Raw genomic sequence first — 21,529 nt, 5'->3', positions numbered from 1 at the left:
AGACACTCAAGGAATGAGTTATATGATTAAAATGACATCAGTAAATAAGATTTTCATAGTCACCAAAATCCCAAACAGATAATTCAAACTTACCTCCTATATCTGGGCGAAGTTTATTGTCATAGCCTTGAAGCAATGAGTTGAGAATTTGTGTTATATCTCCTTCATGAATCTTTGGTGCCAAGACCCAAGTTTTGTTCACTGTTAAATCCTCATCATCTTCGTCATCCACTTTATCAACACTAAATAATTCAAAAATGATAGAAATTTCAACAAATTGTGTACTTAAAAACACAGTTTAAGATAATCATAATTCTTATTTCTTTGTTAGGAAGTAGTAAGAGGAGAAAAAAAGCATTAAAAATATTTTACATTCAGTAAGACTGATACTTTCTTCATATGAATCATGCTGATATAATAATACTCAAAAATTAAGAATTCAGTACAAGAAGTGTAGCACATAATTTTTAAATAATAAGTTAAATCTTGACCACATCCACAGTTGTCATTTAAGGTCATAGAGATTATACACTGGAAATGTGAATGATGGTCTTAGATTTGCGCAGTATAGAATCTGCACAACTGTTTATGGTGACTCAACCACAACACATCCCCCCCAAAAATTAAAAGGTAAATAAATACAGGAAAAGTTGTAATAATTGCTGTAGTGAGATATTTAAAAATTCATGTGTAGAAAAGAAGAATAAAGGAAAAAGTACTCATACAGGAGTACTGATGCATAGGGGCACTTGTACCCCAATGTTTATAGCAGCACTCTCAACAATAGCCAAATTATGGAAAGAGCCTAAATGTCCATCAACTGATGAATGGATAAAGAAATTGTGGTTTATATACACAATGGAATACTATGTGGCAATGAGAAAAAATGAAATATGGCCTTTTGTAGCAACATGGATGGAACTGGAGAGTGTGATGCTAAGTGAAATAAGCCATACAGAGAAAGACAGATACCATATGGTTTCACTCTTATGTGGATCCTGAGAAACGTAACAGAAACCCATGGGGGAGGGGAAGGAAAAAAAAAAAAAAAAAAGAGGTTAGAGTGGGAGAGAGCCAAAGCATAAGAGACTGTTAAAAACTGAGAACAAACTGAGGGTTGATGGGGGGTGGGAGGGAGGGCAGGGTGGGTGATGGGTATTGAGGAGGGCACCTTTTGGGATGAGCACTGGGTGTTGTATGGAAACCAATTTGACAGTAAATTTCATATATTAAAAAAATAAAAAAAATAAAAAAAAAAAGGAAAAAGTATTCAATACATCTATGCCTCTTCTTTCAATTCAGAAGAACCTAGATATCATATTCTAAGAACTTTTTCAAAGATTGTCTTGTCATCAAATCTTGAATGGGTGACTCACCTGACATATATGAAGGGGGACACGACTATCAAGTTTTATGAACAGAAGTGAAACTTTAGAAACCAAATAACACCATTGCTTTCATTTTGTAAATGAGAAAACTGAAGACAGTAGGGAACTAGCCAATGCACAAACTCACTTTTATTAGGAAAACTGAAAAACAAGTCCTAACTAACTCTTCAGTTAATGCTTCCTACTACACCCCTGTGTTTAACAAGCATAAGGATGCAGCTTAATCCTGCGTTGTGGTAGAAAATGCAGCAATATAGATATTCATCTACAATTCATCAGAAGTAACAAACTACTCTTCATTATTCATAAAGAATGCCATCCTCAAATGAGTATGATCATCCTAGACTTAACACCTACTCCAGCAAATCTCAGCCCTCCAGTGAAAAAGGGTCAAAAGGATAAACACTTACATTGGTGAAATTAGGTAAATCCAAAATACATCAGTTATTTCCAAATATTTCAGAGAGAGGCTTCCCTCTAGCAGTAAACATGCAAATTTATCTCAGTATCTTTAGTTTAATTTTCCACACTATCCATTTTGATTTCTTTTGCTTTGGACCTAAAACATCTTCGCTAATGCAGCCTTCCCCCTCTTTATCTTTTAAAACCTTTTTCCAGTTTTATTGAGATATAACCAATGTATATTATAGTACAAATTTAAGGTGTACAACATAATTATATGTGTATTTAAAGATAATTACCACAATAAGCTTAATTAACATCCACCCTTTTTATTCTTAATGAGTACAAATTAACATTATAAATGAAAGCTTCATCTTTAAAGTATCGACTAGTCATTTCTTCTCCATTGTAATTCTATTGATGGTTATTATCAACAGATAATGGAGAGGACTATTATTCTCAGTATTTCTTCTCTCCTTCCTGTCAGAAAATTATACTTCTCACTTCACTGACTTCTAATTTGGCCATGTGACTTGAAATGCTCCTTCCTTGCTGGAGGATTGTACTTCCCTGTTCTACTGAATTCAGGGGTGGCCCTGTGGTCTGCTTTAGCTAATGGAATATATGTGGCCTGCATCACTACCGAGCAGATTTGATGTCAGAGCACAGTTCATCATATCTCTCTTGTCTTTCTGCCAAAAGACCAGAAACATGTAGAAGCTACTCCATTACTTCACTCCCAGAGCGAAGGCAACACGGACAGAGCCACAGCTGATCTACAAGGGACATGCATCCTCAGTGAGAAACACTGAGTGTTGTAAGCCACTGAGATTTGGGGGTACTTTATTACCACTGTATACAACTTAAATTCCTACGTAAACTCCAATGGTACATTTAGTTAACAGGTTTTCAATGAAGCACCCATTTATATTATTTGTATTGCTGTATTTAACTTCAAAAAGTATACACTACTGAAATCTAGCTATATGATCATCTTTAAAATAATTTATTTTCTCTCAATGAAATATACACACACCTACATTCATTCATAAAGAAATCACTAAAAATAGTGAAGTATTAAGAGTCCCTGCTGGTGTATCCTCCAGGAACATTATCTTATCCAATTAGAATTGCTAAGAAATTGGCAACAACCCAAATTCTAGAGCATCCATTTCGCTTAAACTCCCAGTTTATGGAGTGAAACATCTGGTGGTTTGAAGCAGGCCACTGAACATAGAAGCAGTCGATCTTTCTTTGAAATATGATTGTAGTCAAATGGAAGTTTCCATGAAAAAAAAATAAAAGCCTTTTCTATTTTTTAACAGTAGCAATGTCCTGATAATCCCAAAGTACAAGTTCATAGTGATTTATAGTCCTCTTTTCCCAGCTGGCTTGAAGGTAATATGAGACTCTCAGTGCTATCACAAAGCTAACTGTCCTCATTTTTGGCACTAATAGAAAGGAAATTTCATTATGGTTAATTTTTCTGTATCTTCCCTCCAAGCTTTCTAAATTACCTTCGGAATATTCATTAAGTATGTGAAGACCTTATTGGTATTATTTTGGTGATTAAAAAGTACTTGTCATAATTTTAAAAATAATTCACATAGTTGATCTGATGTCTCGATATCTTTCACAGCTGGGGGATATTTGTAATGTTTACATATGTTGAGTGACTATTCACATAGGGGAAAGAAGTATGATTTTCTTAGGTAACACTGAGAATTTCTTGACTCATGCTCAAGCACTTCTTTTAAATAATTTAACTAAGTATAATTTTATAGTTAGTGGAAATACATTTAGACCACTGAGTATAAAATTTTAATAATTGTTATCTTAATGATTGACATTTTTATTGTTACTATCAACTACTGAATACCTATAGTGCATCATTAAGTTCTTACCATGTTTTAGTAATTGTGTGCTAGGTTCTTTCCACATTTTATGTCATTTAATCCAGAGTAATCCCATGAAATAAATATTAATGTTTCTATTTTACAGATAAGAAAAAATAAATTCCTAGAATTTCCAGGATACACCCTTTTAAAAAATAGAACCAGGAATATTGATTAATTTGAAGACTTGTTTTGTCTCTCTCACTTTTTTTCTTTTTTGTTTTTTGGTTTTTTTTGGAAGTTTCCATAATATCATCACATTTTATCTTCATTAAAAATTTCAGGGTGGTTGGACTGTGAGTTTTCTAATTCATAAGAACACAGCAACTCTTACGGTAAGTAATTAGTATATTTGGATTGTGCATGAATAGGATGCTTAATCTCCATCCTTGAATTCCAAAGGGTTAGAATAATAATTTCAAGGAATCACAAACACATGCTCTGATGAAAAAGACTTTCTAACATGTGTGCTCAACTTCCAATCCAATGCTTTAACTCATTTATAGAGTAAATATCATGTACTACAAATGTGCTAAGTCCTGAAAATAAGACAAAGTTGCTTTACTGATCTAGATTATCTTATTTTTTTAATAAAGGAGAAACCTATTTAAACAAATGACACAGAAAGCCATAACATATAAAGATATTTATTACAGTATTATTTATAATAGCAGAAATTTTAGGGGCACCTGGGTGGCTCAGTCGGTTAAGCGTCCGACTTCGGCTCAGGTCACGATCTCATGGTCCGTGAGTTCGAGCCCCGCGTCGGGCTCTGGGCTGATGGCTCAGAGCCTGGAGCCTGCTTCTGATTCTGTGTCTCCCTCTCTCCCTGCCCCTCCCCATTCATGCTCTGTCTCTCTCTGTCTCAAAAATAAATAAAAACGTTCAAAAAAAATTTTAAATGGCACAAATTTTAAATACTAAGAGGACATTTAAGTAAATAATTATAGAGCCCTATGATGTAATGAATGTACCCACTTGATTGATTTGATTGATTGTACCCATTTGACTGATGTACCATACAGATTGAACAGTCTGTAAAAAATAGAACATTATTTTCATGATTTAATGTTATATATAACATATAACAATTTGCTTTTATCAAAGCCTATGTATAAAATGGCTGAAGATTTGGTGGGAAAGCTGCATAATGAGTATTCTAAGTATTCTACACTAGTGGAGCTATAGAAAATTAAATTTTGTTTGTATATTAATAGTATGCTATGACCTTTCTGAGGAATTTTATAATACAAAGACATGAAAAGGAGTTAATGTGTCATTAATGCCTACCTAAAAAATGAACTGCCTTTTCCTATACATCAGATAGTGTTCAGAAATAAATTTCTAATCATAAACTTAAGTAATTCAACAGAGCCTTTTATAGAGAGAAGCGGGGCTTTATACTCTGCCAAGAAAACAGCAGGGGCAGCCCTGAAAATTCGCTCCTCAGTTTTCCCTCCATGGGAACGTGGTTGACTGATGGCCCAGCTGCCGGCCCTCTGGACCAGACCTGCATCTACAGGAGACCCAAGGTTCCCTTGGGCTGCTCGTAGCAATAACTGAACGTAGTAGAAATCCTAGTCGTACAGCTCCATTCCTACAGGACCAGGGACTCCTCTAAAGGGCAGCTTATGTTAGACAACTCTCACTAGCCTGCGCAAAACTTGATTAGAAGTCTGAGACTCTTTTGACACAAACTTTCTTTCTCCCCCGTGTTCACAGGTGTCAGACTTCCATTATTATCTGAAGCCTCTCTTTCCTTATGTCCACTTCCTCCTGCTTACCTTACATAGGCATTTCTCTCAAAAATCTCTTGGGGCCCCTGGGCTCAGTCAGATGAGCATCTGATTTCAGCGCAGGTCATGGTCTCGTGGTTCATGAGTTTGAGCCTGGCGTCCGCTCTGTGATGACAGCTCAGAGCCTGGAGCCCTGCTTCTGATTCTGTATCTCCCTCTCTCTCTCTGCCCCTCCCTTGCTCATGCTCTGTCTCTCTCTGTCTCGCAAAAATAAATAAATGTAAGAAAAAAAAATTAAAAACTCTCTTACGTGTCTAATCTCAGCTTGGTATCTGCTTCTCCAAAGCTTCTGCCTCCCACATATTTTTTAACTGACACTGCTAACTATTTACTAAAGAAAAATTTTGAGTCACATACATCAGTGTTGGGTTTTCTTGTTTTTGTTTTACTAGGCTATTTAATACATTATACAAATCGATCAGTTTATATACTTCCCGTTTGTGAAAAACTACTCTAATGAGTTATTACTATTCTTAATAAAACAAGCAAAAGCTTTGAACTAATAATAATTCAAACAGACTAAGTAAACCAAAGTATGCTATATCCTATAATTATAAGGAGAATTACAAACAGAATTGTAATGCTATATATGCTATATGATCTTTATAGAATAATAATTTCAAGGAATCAGAGATTCCTTGATAATTTCAAGGAGACAGAGAAAAATAATATAGGTCTATAGCAAGTCAATCAAGTAATATAACCTGTCTTTCATACATAGGCTAAACATTCATCAGAGTTTGCCCAGGATGGCCGTGGTTTCTATCTGTTGTCTTAGAATAATAATTGCACCCTCTTTTACTCACAAAATGACCTAATTTGGATGATAAATTATATAGTCACCCTGTATATAGTGCATATAAAGGTGACTTCAAATGCCCTGGTTCTGACACCTGGGGAAAACTCTTCCATTAATCTGTTTAGAGGGTCAAGATGATACTTCAAAGCCAGGCCTCATCTGTGATCTGTTGTGCATGACAGATTAGCCTTTGTTTATAAATTTCAAATATGTTTTTATAAGCATAAGACAAGTGATAAGTTCCAGGAAAGAAACATACCTGTTCTCATGTTTCTGAGTAGGAGATATCCTAATGCCAAAGCCTACAGGAGCTAGTTTTTAGAGACTAGATATTGATTTTAGATCTGAAATTCAAAGAAAATGAAAGTAAACTAAAAAAGCGAATTTTCTTGCTTTCTTTTTTCCTCTATATTCCAACCGCTAATTTTTTTTTTAGACAAAGCTCCCTTCTACAATTGCAGCTCTGAATCATTTTTATTGTTTGTACAAGTTAGTAGGGAAGCAGAAGAAGTAAAAGCCTGGTAGGTAACAGGGTTACAGATCTGAACTTTCGGAGGTTTAGAGAGGTGAAATGATAGCCCACTCAATTCTATGATTTTCCTTTTAGCACGAGAGAATGTAAGACTCATCACTTAACACACACAAAGAGGAATACTTAGGAAATTTGAGGAAGGAGAAGGGACCCTAACCTGGAACATTAAGTGTGTTCCACTCTGTTTCCAAAGTGTCCAGTATCTAATTCTCCCATAAAATTGACCACACTGCATCTTAATTAACAACTTTATTTATTTATTTATGTTTATTTTGGAGAGAGAGAGAGAGAGACAGAGTGCGAGCAGGGAAGGGGCAGAGAGACAGGGAGACACAGAATCCGAAGCAGGCTCCAGGCTCTAAGCTGTCAGCACAGAGCCTGACACGGGGCTCAAACTCATGAACCGCAACACCGTGACATGAGCCCAAATCAGACGCTCAATCGACTGGGCCACCCAGGGGCCTCTTAACTACCTTATTTATTTATGGACATCTCTAAACTCCTTGAAGGCAGCGGTTAAGGTTTTCAGTGTTATATCATTGGCACCCAGACCAGTGCCTGACACCCAGTAGTTGTCCCACAAAAAAAATTCACTGAATGAATGGAAAGAATATTCAAGCCCATCTTGCTGTTTGCAAGTAAAATTAAAGTGAATCAAGAAAACAAACAAATGAAAACAAAAATCATTGGCCTTAATAGAACTTACTAATGTAGCTAAACTAATATAAAATTAATTTCAAAGAACAAAGTAACTTTCTGATACTAGTACTACTGTCAGACTTATAAAATTGACATAAAATTAGTAAGAGGAAACGTAACAGGGAAGGTACAAGTCTTATGTGAAAAAAAACAGAAGACTATCGGAACAGAAACAAAACATAAAGGCAACGTATATATTTTGGCTACAAGACACTACCGTTAATATATAATCCCCAAATTAGCTTGTAAATTTAATGAAGTTTTAATCAGAATCCCGTAGTTCACATGTATGAGGTTAAAATCCTCATAACTAAATAGAAGAATCAGTATGGGAGTTTATAGGAAATTATCAAAAAAAGAATTATTAGATGAAGTTTGCCCTGCCAGAATAAAAAGAAAACATATTCTTACAAGAAGGAAAATAAACCATAATTTTCATTATAATCTATTAAAAAAGTGACCATTGGGTTAAAAGTATATTAAAATTAACACCAAATTCTCTATTGTTTGAATTTATATACATAGACCCTGAGAGAACATACAATAGAAACAGTACAATTCTTCATGACACTCACATTCTCTATGCCTTTGATGTTCTTATGCATCAGATAAAATCTATAATTCTGCTAAAAATTTTACAAAGTGGAGGCATAATATTGAAGCTTATTAAATTATAAAACATATTAAAAGATCTTAAAATCAAGTGGAATAAAGATATGGCAATGAGTTCCTCTGAATGCAGAAAAATATACCTTTTTTCCCTAACTCTTAGAATCACAAAATGAGAAATTAAAATATATTCATTGACATAAGGATCCTCTCAGACCATTCACTTAAAAAAGAAGAGAATACAAATGGGTAGAACTGAAACAAGAAAAATATCTTTCTAGTCATTCCGGTTCTGACAATTTGAAGGTTTTTCAAAAAGAACTGTTACTAAGGAAATGTTCTCTCTCTCTGTCTCTCCCACTCTTTCTTCTTCACTAATACTGACCCAAACTTATGCCCATGACATTGAGTCCTTTCCCAGAGTTACAGTTGATGCCAGCCTCTATGATGTCCGCGCTATAGTTAGTTCATCTAGAATTCGGAATACCAATTATATAGCATTTTATCATCAACATAAACTACCAGAATGCAGATTCACTGAGGACAGGGACTCTGCCTTCTTTGTTCTGTACATTGAGCATATATTCTGTTCCATATATGCCCCATACACAGGACACAAATGTTATTAGGGCAAGGATTCTGTCTTACTTACCAGTGCATCTCCAGCTGTCAGAACTCTGCTTAACACACCGTGGGCCCTGAGTAAATATTTGTTGAATGAGTGCTAATGCTCCATAGATGTTTACTGAGTGAATTAATAGCTAAGACTATTTCCTGAAACATGAGGCTTCAATTGGTTACACTATTTTAGTGTAGATAGAATTAGATTCTGAGATATTTAAAAATAGAAAGAGACATAAATTTCATCTGCCTCCCACAGAGCACAAGAACTCTAACAAGCTTCTGCTTGAAGAAGTCTGGTGATAAGGCATCCATAATTTTGTTAGAGGCCTTTTGTGTTGAAAGAAAATGTGACTTCACGTAGCTTCCACTAGTCAGTGATGGTATGTCTATTATACCTATGTGTAATAAATTCAACCATGATTTTATTTAGCACCCTTAAAAATAAGTTGCCATTCCGAGTCCTCAAGAAACCTTTTCTGGATTCCAAATTCTTGCTATTAACTCTTTATCCTATGGTGTTTTTTTCTAGATCAAGTGTTCCACTTTGTTAAAGGTTTTCTTAAAATAATTAATCTGGCACTATACATAGTATTCCAGATTATGTGATAGCGACACAAATTTTTATACTTACTATGCTTCCATCAACTGCATGGTCTGTCCTTTCTTTTCATCATTCTTTTCATCCCTCTCTTCCTTTCTTCCCCCCTCCATCTACAGTCATGCTAATTGCTTTGATTTAAACTGCATTTGTAATCTGAGAAGTGTGGTGGTTAAGAATGCAGGCTCTGGGCATAGAATACACGGATTTGAGTGTTGGATTCAGCACTTATCAGCAAGATGTTTAGCGAGTTTAAAAATTGCTGTGCCCCAGTTTTCCCATCTGTAAAACGGGGAGAATAATAGAAGCAAATATTATTCTCCCTTCATACTTGATTGGTAATTTGGCTAAGTACAATGTTCTATGCTGAACCTGTGGCTTTAGAATTCTGGAGACATTTCCCTCTTCGGGTATGGCTGGTGAGAAATCTGTTGGCTCTTTAATTCTCTTTCCTTGATTGAGATCTGTTCCAACAGCAGACTCTTCTGTTTATCATTGGCCTTCTGAATATATATTTCCTTATTGTGACTATAAAATGTTTTGCTTTGATTAATACCGTAAATCCAGGCGTTACCATGAGTAAAAGCTGCATATAGGTTTTACGCATATCTAGTCTATTTGCCACTGCAAACGCAGCACGTTGCACTTTGCTTGGCATGTAACAGGCATTCAAGAAGTATTTGTTGAATGAAATTATGAATGATCTCACTGGAATCCCAAAGATACCTAAGAATGCATAAGGGTTGAAGGACTTTACCGTACTTGAGACAACTTTAACCAGTATAAATTATACTAGAATCACTGTAATTCCCAGAATATCCATCGTTATATCTTTTCGGTTAAAATTTTAAATGCTATGTATTTTGCACAAATTTTCTCTCTCGGTCTTGAAACAAGCTGGAAAGGAGAGTGTCATTTCTATTTTCACAAATGAGGACTCTGTCTCAAAGATTTTCCTGAAATCACCCTAGTGGGAAATGGTGGAGCTAAAACTAGGATTTACATTCTAATGGCCAAGTCCAGGATTCTCCACTGGTACCGTGTGTACCTGTGAATTATTCTCTTGAGGTCCATACATTTAATTTATGCCCACCTTTCCTCATTCTCTCATGGTAGTCATTTATTATATTTTGATATAAATAATTAAATAAATAAATCTTAAGAGCCCTTTTTTTTCTCTTTTTTTTTTGGTTTTCCACCCTACCTTGTCTCCTCTCCTTTGGGACCCTGCCTTCATTAATATTTTCTTAGACAAATTTTAATCACCTTTATATAACTATAAAATATTAGGTTAGCCTATTTAATGATTGAATAAAAAGTCAAACATGTCCTCTTGTTGCTTAGGCAAAAGCGTGTCTCATAATATATTATGGAATAAAATGGAAGAAGGGCATAACTAAAAGAGTCTAAACACAAGAGATTTATCAATAATGATATTGGCATTTTAGCTTCAAAAGCATTTGTCTCTTAGTCTTTCTTTGAATATTTTATGATCATGGAATATCATTACTCAGTAATTTTGTCTTCAAGTTTAATTGTATTGTATTAGAAAATTAAGTCAAAAATCTAAATGCCTAAAGAAAAATCATTCACTAGTATCTCCATAAAATATATTACTGAAATTACTTGAAAATAATATATTTTATAAAGCAAATGTATTTGAATATTTTCATTTGGGCAACTGAACGCTAAACTGTATGATTATTGACTCATGAAATTGTTTGAAAAAAAAAAAAAAAACAAAACAAGTTATGTTCCCTGGGCTCTTTCGGAATATAACTTCTCAGTCAAAGCTTATCATAAATTACTTTTTACAACAACTAAAGCCTCCGACTACTTTTTCAACTCTTGTTAAAAATCGGATTATAATTAGCTTTTCTCAACATTACAAATAAGTCAAATCAGGCTTAAGAGATTTTAACCAACTTATCAAGATGCCATAGAGCCTCACAGAGAATGAAACATAGGTACCATGACTACAGCTTTTAGTTACAATAAGAGGATAGGCTTTCAGAGTTCAGCAATATAAAAATCAATATAGTGTCTCTTCTCTGTGCACTCGATAGAAACTAATGAGGAAGCAAGCTATTGTCTCTGATTAGATATAAGAAATAATAACCCCCAATTTGGTAAATCCCCAAATAGATGACTCTAAAGATTTATTTTAGAAACCAGCATATCAAAATTCTTAAAAACAGAACTGTGATTAGTTTTAGAAAGGCCCCTCAAAAGAAGGAGAAAGGGAGAAGGAAATATGAATGTAAATGGTTTATACATGCTGAAACCAATTATCTCCAACTAAATATTAAAAGGATGAAAACTTCACCACAACTGTAGCTACTTTAAAGTGAAGACACAAACTCTCATTATGGAGGCCCTGAGAGCTAATTATAACAGCAATATATAGCTTTATTTTTTAATATTCTTTTATTTATTGGCCAGAATAATCCAAATTATCTGTAGTCTTGTGATAAAATGAATTATTTATATATACATATTATTTATCTATATATATCTATATATATCTATCTATATCTATCTATCTATAATTATTTATCTATATATATCTATATCTATCTATCTATCTATATATATCTATATATAATTATTTATCTATATATAATTTTAACTACATAAGCCTCCTCTCTGACTTATACATAAGGTAAAACAAAGTACATGGAATTTCAATTAGAATTCCACTCTTGAAAACTGCAAAGAAAACCCAGTAGAGCAACCACTGAGGTATTTTATGTTTCAGTTCAAATAGTAAACATATTGACTACGAAAATGTGTAGAAATCATTAATGATCTCCAACCACCCTTCATTTCCTAGATGAAGAACCTGTTCAAGGAGGTTAGGGACTCTTGACACAGGTGATCATGTCTCCAGACTTCTAGAACCCATCCCTGTCAACTACACTGCATAACTCTTTAATTCTGAGCAGCGTGAAGAGACTTCTGGAGCGAATTATGAGGATTGCAATGTAAATAGCCTCAAAAACAAAAGATATTACTTAAATAAAACATCTTTGTAGGTAGACGGTATGTCCTTTAAGGATCAGCCTATTAGGTTGCAAGGGAAACTCCTACTTACAAAGGTAAAGGAGCATACAGGTTGTTATTTCAGAAAGCCACTGGGTAAATCTGTTTTTACTTATGAGAACACAGATTCATTTGTAGTATTATGAAGATTCGTGAAAGCACTGATACATGATCTATCAAAATATCTTCTATAATTTTATAATATATTCACAGAAATAAGCCATCATGGTACAACTTATATACCACAAATAATTAGTCGGTAGTATGTTTGTGCCCATGCAGAACATTTAAGTTTCTAAGGGAAAAAGGTAAATAAACTAAAACTGCAATACTTAAAAAAAACATTGCATGTCAAACATTTTCTGACAAGCCTAATATTGCTTAGTATAGCTTAATCCATTTCCTGTTTTTGGAGAGAAAATACAGTTGTTCTATCTGCTGGTAATGACAACAATATTCACTCTAGCTATAGACTAAAATTAATCATCATAATAATTTATTTCAGTAATGACACAAGTATAGAGGCATGTTTCCATCTGCATAGTGATTTTATTCTGGAGTTCTAAACAGGATAACATAATATAATAATATAATTTTAAATATGCATTTATACAAAATACATTTACATGATATGTATTGTATATCCAAGACCTAAATAGTGTCTGTTAATATATTTTAATTCCATTCAGCCACTACTCCTCTATACCTGACCATTTTATTTTTCTACCAGAATTATTTCAAAGTTTTATTGGAAGATATTACAATCCAAGAAGCTCAAGTCTTGTTCCTGTTAAATTGGAGGCTTGGGGATGCTACTGTCTCTCTCTTTGCCTCTCTGTCTCTCTTTCTCTGTCACACACACACACACACACACACACACACACACACACACCACATTCACATCCATACATTTTTTTCTTACTTGTAGACAACCAATTAAAATAAAAATTATTTACATACCTCAATAAAATATACATGGTTATCTCCAAATTAAATATAGCACACCCTCAAACCCAAAAGATTTTTAAGCCATATTTATAATCTCTCTTGATATAAAACTTTGGTTTTTCCAGAATACCAAAAAAAAAAAAAAACAAAAAGATAAGGGAAAAATCAACGTTACTTTATAGAAAAGCATCATACATACCATGTTGTGTAACAAGTTTCTAAAATAACTTTCTCTTTAAAATGCAGAATTATCCAGAAAGTTCATCAGTGACATCCATTCACTAAATTTAGTAGCAAAATCATTTCTACTCCCCCTCCCTGCTCCCAGTAACTGACCCTTTACTAGTTTCCACTGTGGCAAGTCACACAAAACAAAACAAAACAAACCCAAACTCAACTCCCCTCTGCGCTTTCACACATAGGTTCCTTTCATTCTATCTGAAAACAAGTAGATATAATCGGAAAATAAAAGGACGGTAAAAGATCGCACTTGTGCCCAGGGGAATGCAAATTACTTAACTTAGAATGATTTTTTTTTTTTTTAAGAAAGAGAAATGAGGGGGGAGTGGGTGGATACCACAGAATAGTTTCAAGTCCTTGAATGTACTCACCAGTTTCCCAAATGCAGGGTCAGTAACAAGAACATCAGCCTCACCACTCTACTTTGGCTCCACAAAAGAAAAGGGGAGAAGAGAGCAGCTTTCCAAGAACCCATCAGGATTGCTTTTTCCGCTCAGTTCTCCCAGCCAGGACTTTTTCTCCCACCTCAGCAGCAGCCGGGTGAGTGAGTACGAGAAGGGAGAGTGTGGGAAGGCAGTACACCTCCCAACCAGGTAGGATGCGACTCCCAGCGGAATGGAGCAGGGGAGCCAATAAGACCGAGAGGATGTTGGCATAAATTATCTGAGAACGAGTTGGGCCAATCTCCGGCCCTGAGAGGCGGGGCTTCTCCTACTAGAAATCGGAGCCCAGTAGGGAAAAGGGCTCCGTCTTTCCAAAAGAAAAACAAACCTCTTCTCTCACGCAGCCTTGGAGAAACGTTTGAGTGGCCTTGACAGATTCCCTCCCTGGGAAAAGAAGTCTCCCTCTTCCCCCGACCTTGCCTCCTAACTGACTCTATTTCGGGGGCTGCTGCCTTTTTCTCTCCCGGGTTTGGATTCTGAATCTGCCTTCCAAGGGAAGGCAGTACCTAATCCGTTTCCCCAGGCTCACGAAGGTTCTGCTATTTTTTGTTAATCATCGTTGGTAATTTGGAGTGTCGGCCGGTGTCTCGTTTCTCTTTGCAGACCCAGCAGCTGGCACAATGCCCGGCACAGATGAGCTCTCGGGAGATGCTGAATATATAATTGAATGAATGAATGAGCGGGCTTGGTGCATTCCTGGTAATCACGTTTCCAACCCCCCGCCCCCTTCCGCTGCCCTTATGAGTGAGAGGATTGGCAGTCGCCTCTCCCAGGGCACCAAAAATGATGCTCATGAATAATCCCCGGCAAGAACAATCTCATTTTACAAAAACATAAGCAAAAATTCCATTTTAAAAATGTCCTCTTAGCCATAGGAGTTGGAGACCTATTACATGGGTAGTCCTTGCTCTCTGCTCCCTCCCCAGTTGGCTTAGCGTTTGTGGAGCTCCAGTGTTTGGTACCTAACTTCAGAGGCTCTGCTTTGAGTTTGCAGCAGAGCCCAACAGTTACCATGGCAACCGGAAGCCTCTGGCAGATTGAACAACTGTACAGACGAAGACAGTGGTGGTGGTGGAAGCAGGCTCGCTCTGCCCAGCCATCTTCTGCCTTTATGCCTTCCTCAATCCCTGCTTCCCACTGAAGCCAACTGGGGTGGAGGTATTTGGCTGTCTCATTAATCACCCCACCACTACCTGGAATTGACCAGATTCGGGGTGAACCGCATGTAAAAACCACGGAAGTTACTTGAGAGTATTTGTCTCCAGGGCAAACAATTCAAGGCAGAAGTAACAGTGTTTGCACAGGAGCATAAGGTAACTGTTGCTGCTACCTTATCTTCTGAAATCACTTAAAGGAACTGGATGGAGGTAACAAGCTTACAAATATTTTCTTGCCCAGAATAACAGATGGTGCAGTGCTGGGCTTTTCTCTTCTCTCTGATTGATTCTCCATCTTTTTAGTCTCCTCTGAAAATAGTATTGACTTCCTTGTTTTCCTTCTCCTACCAACCATTAATTAGGCGGCATTATTCTCTTTCACAAAGCATGCTAGTCAAGGTAGCTTATACCAAATAATTTATATAACAATAAAGTTTCATTATAATAGATTTAGAGGTGAATAAATTTAGTTAAAAGTTGATGCCAATATAAATCTGAGTAGGTTTTTTTTTTCTCCTTTAATTAAGAATGTGCTTTGGATAGCTATTTAACTGTTTCATTGGATGCCCACACTAATACACTGATCTGATTAGCCAGTGAACCAGGAATTAATTCACTATAAGTATCCAGTGAATACCAAATACCTGCCTGGTTACTCTTTGCATTATGTTAGCATTAGGGAAGATTTTTGCATATATTAATAGGAATATGACACTGCATGGTGTTATACAATAGTAGTTGATAGTTCATCCATCAAAAATTCTTAACAAGATTTCACTCTTCTTGTTCTCATAGATATCTGAAAGATGCTAAAAACAGTTAAGGAAAATTAATGGAGAGGAAAGGTGAAGGATATACCCTTGGGTAATTACATGTTGACTGTTTACTCTTATGAAAGATAAAAGACTGGAGTAATTTCTAGACTGGGAAATTTCCTGTGTTTTACAAAATCTAGATTTTTGAACAATTTTGTGTTGTAATATTTTCAAATTTATCTCGCTCTTTTCTTTCAAGTAATTTTATCTGACTTTATTTCTATCTCTTCCTTTGATTTTCCCCCTTTTTATAGTATATGTCTTCTGGAAAACTGATCCTATTCTGCTGTCATAGTTAATTATAATTCCCTGTAAACTGAGTAAAAAGGATCTGAGCCCTCCAGAACCTGGAGAAGGAATAATTATTTTGGCTATCAGCCATGTCTTGATCCTGATGTCTGTCTCATTTGATTTAATAAATCAAATGGGGCAGGGGAATGGTGACATATATTGTGAGTTCTAGAAAAATCCAAGTAGGTAAGCAAACAAATCATAGTCTCACAGACTATGTGCCCCCTGGCACTCAAGGGGAAACAGATCAGGTGCCTTGCACAATTCCAGAGGAGAAGGCCAGAAATTGGGCCAGTAAGGGACTGGAGGAAGCTCTCTGTCGTCCATTGTGGCCATCATTTCCAACTTAAGACAATTGGACCACCTGAGACATTTATCAATATCTGGAGATATGTCTTCAGTTGTCACAATTTGGTGGGTGGGGGAAACTACTGGCATCTAGTGGGTAGAGTCCAGAGTTGCTGCCACACATTCTAAAATTCAAAAGAAAGCTGTCCCACCACAAAAACTTACAAAGTTCACACTATCAACAGTACCAAGGTTGAGAAGCTCCACAGTACAGATGAAGAAGATAGATACCCAGATTCTACTGTAGCTGATGATTTCCTTATATTGTCTTTGAGTCACCATTCTCTTCCTCCTTCCTTTGATAGGCTGAGCCACAACCATTATCCAGCTGTATCTGGCTGTAATGATGACCAAAGCATTGTGCACATCAATTTTCTTTTTTCCAGAATTTGTTCCAAAGGTATCATCTGAGAATAAAATGCTTGAGGTTCCTATTAAAAATGCAGATTCGTGGACTTCTCTCCAGACCTATGAATTATGATTTATAGCAAGAACCTCTGGCAATTATCATGCATTCAGAAAGTTTGAGAACAATTGTCCCATAATCATCTCACAATATAACGAATGCAATGTGACCTGATTATGTCCGTGCAGCCCTGGCCTTAGCAAAGCCAGGTTTTGACATACTCATCTGTCTGTTATTAATTTATTCATTAAAAAATAGTATTGAAAACTTCTGATGTCAGACACTGTGCCTGGAAGTAAGAATACAATAATGAACAAGAGTTGCAATTTTTGCTTCAGTTTCTTCACTTATATAAAATAGATAAGAATTACATTTAACTTATAGAGTTGTTTTAAGGATTAAATGGATTAATACATGGGGATCACTAGAACAGTACATGGATGGTAGGAATTACTCAAAAAAGTCATGGTTGTTAACTCATTGAGAGTAGGCTTCAAATTTGATTCATGTACCCCAGTCCTAGTTAGTTCCTGGCACCAAGTAGATATTTCTAGTAGGTACAGTCTAATAGGGTGGATGGAGAGGATTAGGGGATGGAGAGGATCGGCTGTTCTCACCACATCCTAAATATTATCATGATACCTGGTTTCTCCAAAGGGAGAAGACACTTTGAGTCCTGTTTGAGCTCTCCCAATGCACTTTTAGTCAGATGGCCACAAACTGTACATCAGTCAGAACAATAATAACAGATCCCTAAACTTATGTCTCAGTATCTTACTTGTTTTGTCTTGCCATATGCCACTCCCTCAGCTTAAGAGGTCTTTCCTGGAGTGCCTGGGTGGCTCAGTCGGTTGAGAGTCTGACTTCGGCTCAGGTCATGGTCTCAGACTCCGTGAGTTCGAGACCCCCGTCGGGCTCTGTGCTGACAGCTCGGAGCTCGGAGCTCGGAGCCCGGAGCCTGTTTTGGATTCTGTGTCTCCCTCTCTCTCTGACCCTCCCTGTTCATGCTCTGTCTCTCTCTGTCTCAAAAATAAATAAACATTTAAAAAAAAAAAAAGATGTCTTTCCTCCTTTTCATTTGCCTTCTCTTGTCATTCTTTTCTAGTTAAGTTTCAGTCTTATTTCCCCCACCCCCCAAACCTTTATTGATTCTTCACACCATGCTAGTCTGTTGTATAGTCTGTCCTATAGTAATAGTTAAAATCTACTAAGTATTCACTACGTGTCACCACGCATTATACTTAACAGTTCTATAATACACATAGGTGCAATTGTCTTCTATCACTTAAAGCAACCATTTCATATTCATATCATAGAACATTTCACCATTTTTGGAAACTACCTGTATTGCTACCTAAATTCTCAGTTTTATGTTTTTAAATCTTGTATCAAAGAGTTACATAAGTGCTTATCGGAACTCATATTAAATATGTGTATATTTAATATTTGTGTATATTTAATTAGTACCTTTCTGTCCCTAAAATGTAGCATAATGAAGGCAGAGATTTCATTTGTTTTCATCACCCTCTTTGCCAAAAACAGCGGCTAACAAGTACTAGACATTCAATAAATATCTGCAGAATAAATAAGTATTCAATGTATAATTGAATAAATAAACACATGAATGGCTTTAATCCTTTTATATATTTCTGGAGCCCTTAAGGGATCTCTATTCAACAGCACAAGTCTCAAGTGCCCGTCTCTAAGTGGACAAAATCTAAATTTTGTTGCTTGACTTGTTCCTTCCCATTGACCAGGGGAATTAATTATTTTTCTTATTTGCAGGTCAACATGATCAAATTTAACAAACCAAGACATCTTAATTTATGTAATCAAGTTATTATTTAAATCAAACAAGGAGGGAGGGCCAGCACAAAGAGATTTCAAGACTGAAGGCACAGACTCTTTTTTGTCAATCTGTTCAACCTCCTTAAACTTGTTATGTGGCCTCTCCAGTACAGCCAAGAGAGGGAGTTTAGAAGCGGAGCCTTGGTGGAAGACAGCAATGGAACTATAGCTTCCAACTCTAAGTCCATCCCATTTTTTTTGTTTGTTTGTAACTGTATTGTAATTTCTTAATATGGCTTTTTGCTGCTGGTTATCTCTAGTTTTTCTTGTATCTTCCATATTTTCCTTTCTATCTGATTTACCCACCAACATGCAAATATGCTCATATACAACATCAAAATATGCATAGACACACTATTAACCTCATTTCCCACTCTATCTTCCATTTTTATCACTGACTCCCATTAATAGCCATCCCTCCCTATTCCTTCATCATTCACCACTCACCAAACTCTGTGTTCTGGCTTCTGCCCCCATGACACCAATGCCTCTATGTTGCTAAATCCAGTAGACATTTCCCCTGGTCATCTTGTATGATCATCCATTCACCTGCATTTCTTCTAGTTGACCATTCCCTCTTTCCCAAAACCCTCCTCCATGCCATGGTACCATGCTTTCCTGGTTTTCCTCAAGTATGTTTAATAATTCTTTTTAGGCTTCTATACATGTTTGTTCCATCTGGCCCGAACATTGTAGAATTACTCAAATATCAGTTCAATTTCTTTTTGCTTCAAACTCTCACATTGAGCAACCTCATCTATTTTCCAAGATTATATATATATATATATATATATATATATATATATATATATGTACATTTTTTTTTAATGGAAATATATCCCTTCAAATCACGTTTCAAGTCTGGAATTTCTATTGGACTTTAGATGCATATGTCCAACTAATACCAGCCTAGTCAAACCAGAAACCTCACAGTTTCTCTAGATATATGTATTATCTGATCTATCATAAACTCTTCAGTTTAATTCCCATATGATTGCTATAAAAATTAAGTTAGTCAATTTATATAAAGCTCTTAGATAGTGCCTGGCACATAGTAAATGCTCAGTTAATCTTAATTCTTGCTATTATTATTACCATTCTCCAATTTCTTTCTATTTCTCCTGCCAATTAATCCAAGCAGCCATCATCTTTTACTTGGACTACCACAACACCCTCCATATCCAATCATGCCTACCTCTAATTTGTTTTTTATATAACTATCAGATGGTCTTTTAACAAATAGACAGCTATGTTCTACTCAAACCATTCAATGATTTCCTATTGCATTTAGGACAAAAATATCATATTATTATTATGGTCTTTGAGACCCTCTAGCTTCTGGCCCCTCCCTCTCTCCCCTACTCCACCTTAGCAGCTATCTCCTTCCTTCAATGTGTTCTAGCTAAAATCACACTCCTTTGTTTTTTTGTTTGTTTGTTTGTTTGTTGTTCTTGTTGTTTATTTTTTATTGTGACTTATTGATACTTTTGGCTTTTGCGGGTGATTTCCCTATACCTTGATCACTGCATTCACCCTTCACCCTTTGTCTATTGTCCTCTTTTCTCAGCTTAACTGGCACATCTTCAAACAAGCCCCAATTCCCCAGTTTAAATTAAGTCCTCCATTGTGTCATCTAATATCACTCAGTACTTTTCCTTCCCACGGCACTTTTCCTTTCCTTTCTCAGTACTTTTCTTTCTTTCTTTCTTTCTTTCTTTCTTTCTTTCCTTCCTTCCTTCCTTCCTCTTCTCTTCCTTCCACTTGCTATATTTCATAATTCACTGATATATTTAGTTTGCGTTAGTTACTAAGCCTTATGGCTTCAAGCATTCTTCTATATACTAAAGATACCAAAATAACCAACAGTTTCATGCTCTTATGGAGCTAGCATTTTATTGAGCTCTCTATGATATAGATTATATATATCTTCATTCTTAAACATATTTTTATAAATATTTGTTTAATTTTTGTCTGTTATCCAGGCTGTCATTCTTTGATAACAAAAGTTTTTGTCTTTTCTTTGTTTCCAATGTCTGGAATAGTGCCCCATCATGTCTGGGATACTGCCCCATCATAGCCATTAACTGAATGAATAAATGAATGAAGGAATGAATTACAAGTACCAGAAGTTGGAATTACATGAGTAAACCCTCATAAGCATCATGCATCATACGATTAATTTATATTTGGAAAAGATGGAATGTAGCGTTAGGTCACATAAATTTAAATCCTGTCTACACTAATTATTTTTTCATGATTTTTAGCAAACCATGACATCTCTCAATTATCTCAGTAATGTCAGGTTTCTCAGTTAGAAAATGGAGATGACAATTACTCCTACCAAAACAGATATGAAGATTAAAAAAATAATTTTAGTATTACTTTTTGTAAACCATTAAATGATGTAGAAATACTAGTTGTTGACATTGTTGTAATTATTTTTTGATAATCAGTACCGAATTGTAGTAAGTAAAGAAAGCATGACAAGGAAATACAAAATATCAAGAGCTAACATTGATGTAGTCCTACAGTTTTCTAAACATTGTATGTCTTAGTTTATTTAGATATCCTAACTTATTGGAAGTCTAAAACAATCGTGGGAGGCAGGTACAATTATAATTCCTTTAGTTTACAGGTGAGAAAACTGAA

The 21,529-nt window shown here is 35.6% G+C and overlaps 1 protein-coding gene across 1 annotated transcript in view; it reads right to left on the bottom strand.

Moving 5' to 3' along the window:
• Positions 1 to 14,098, bottom strand: part of GABRG1 (gamma-aminobutyric acid type A receptor subunit gamma1) — a 66,475-nt gene extending 52,377 nt beyond the window's left edge. The window contains exons 1-2 of the mRNA XM_042934037.1: positions 13,944 to 14,098; positions 94 to 242 (exon numbers count right to left, since the gene is read on the bottom strand). Coding sequence (XP_042789971.1) covers positions 94 to 242; positions 13,944 to 14,047 — 253 coding nt within the window. The 5' untranslated portion in view covers positions 14,048 to 14,098. The remainder of the gene's footprint in view (positions 1 to 93; positions 243 to 13,943) is intronic.
• Positions 14,099 to 21,529: the final 7,431 nt, after the last annotated feature.

The sequence above is a fragment of the Panthera leo genome, chromosome B1 (genome assembly GCF_018350215.1).
Source record: "Panthera leo isolate Ple1 chromosome B1, P.leo_Ple1_pat1.1, whole genome shotgun sequence".
NCBI lineage: Eukaryota > Metazoa > Chordata > Mammalia > Carnivora > Felidae > Panthera > Panthera leo.
This window is presented reverse-complemented; position numbering and strand designations above follow the sequence as displayed.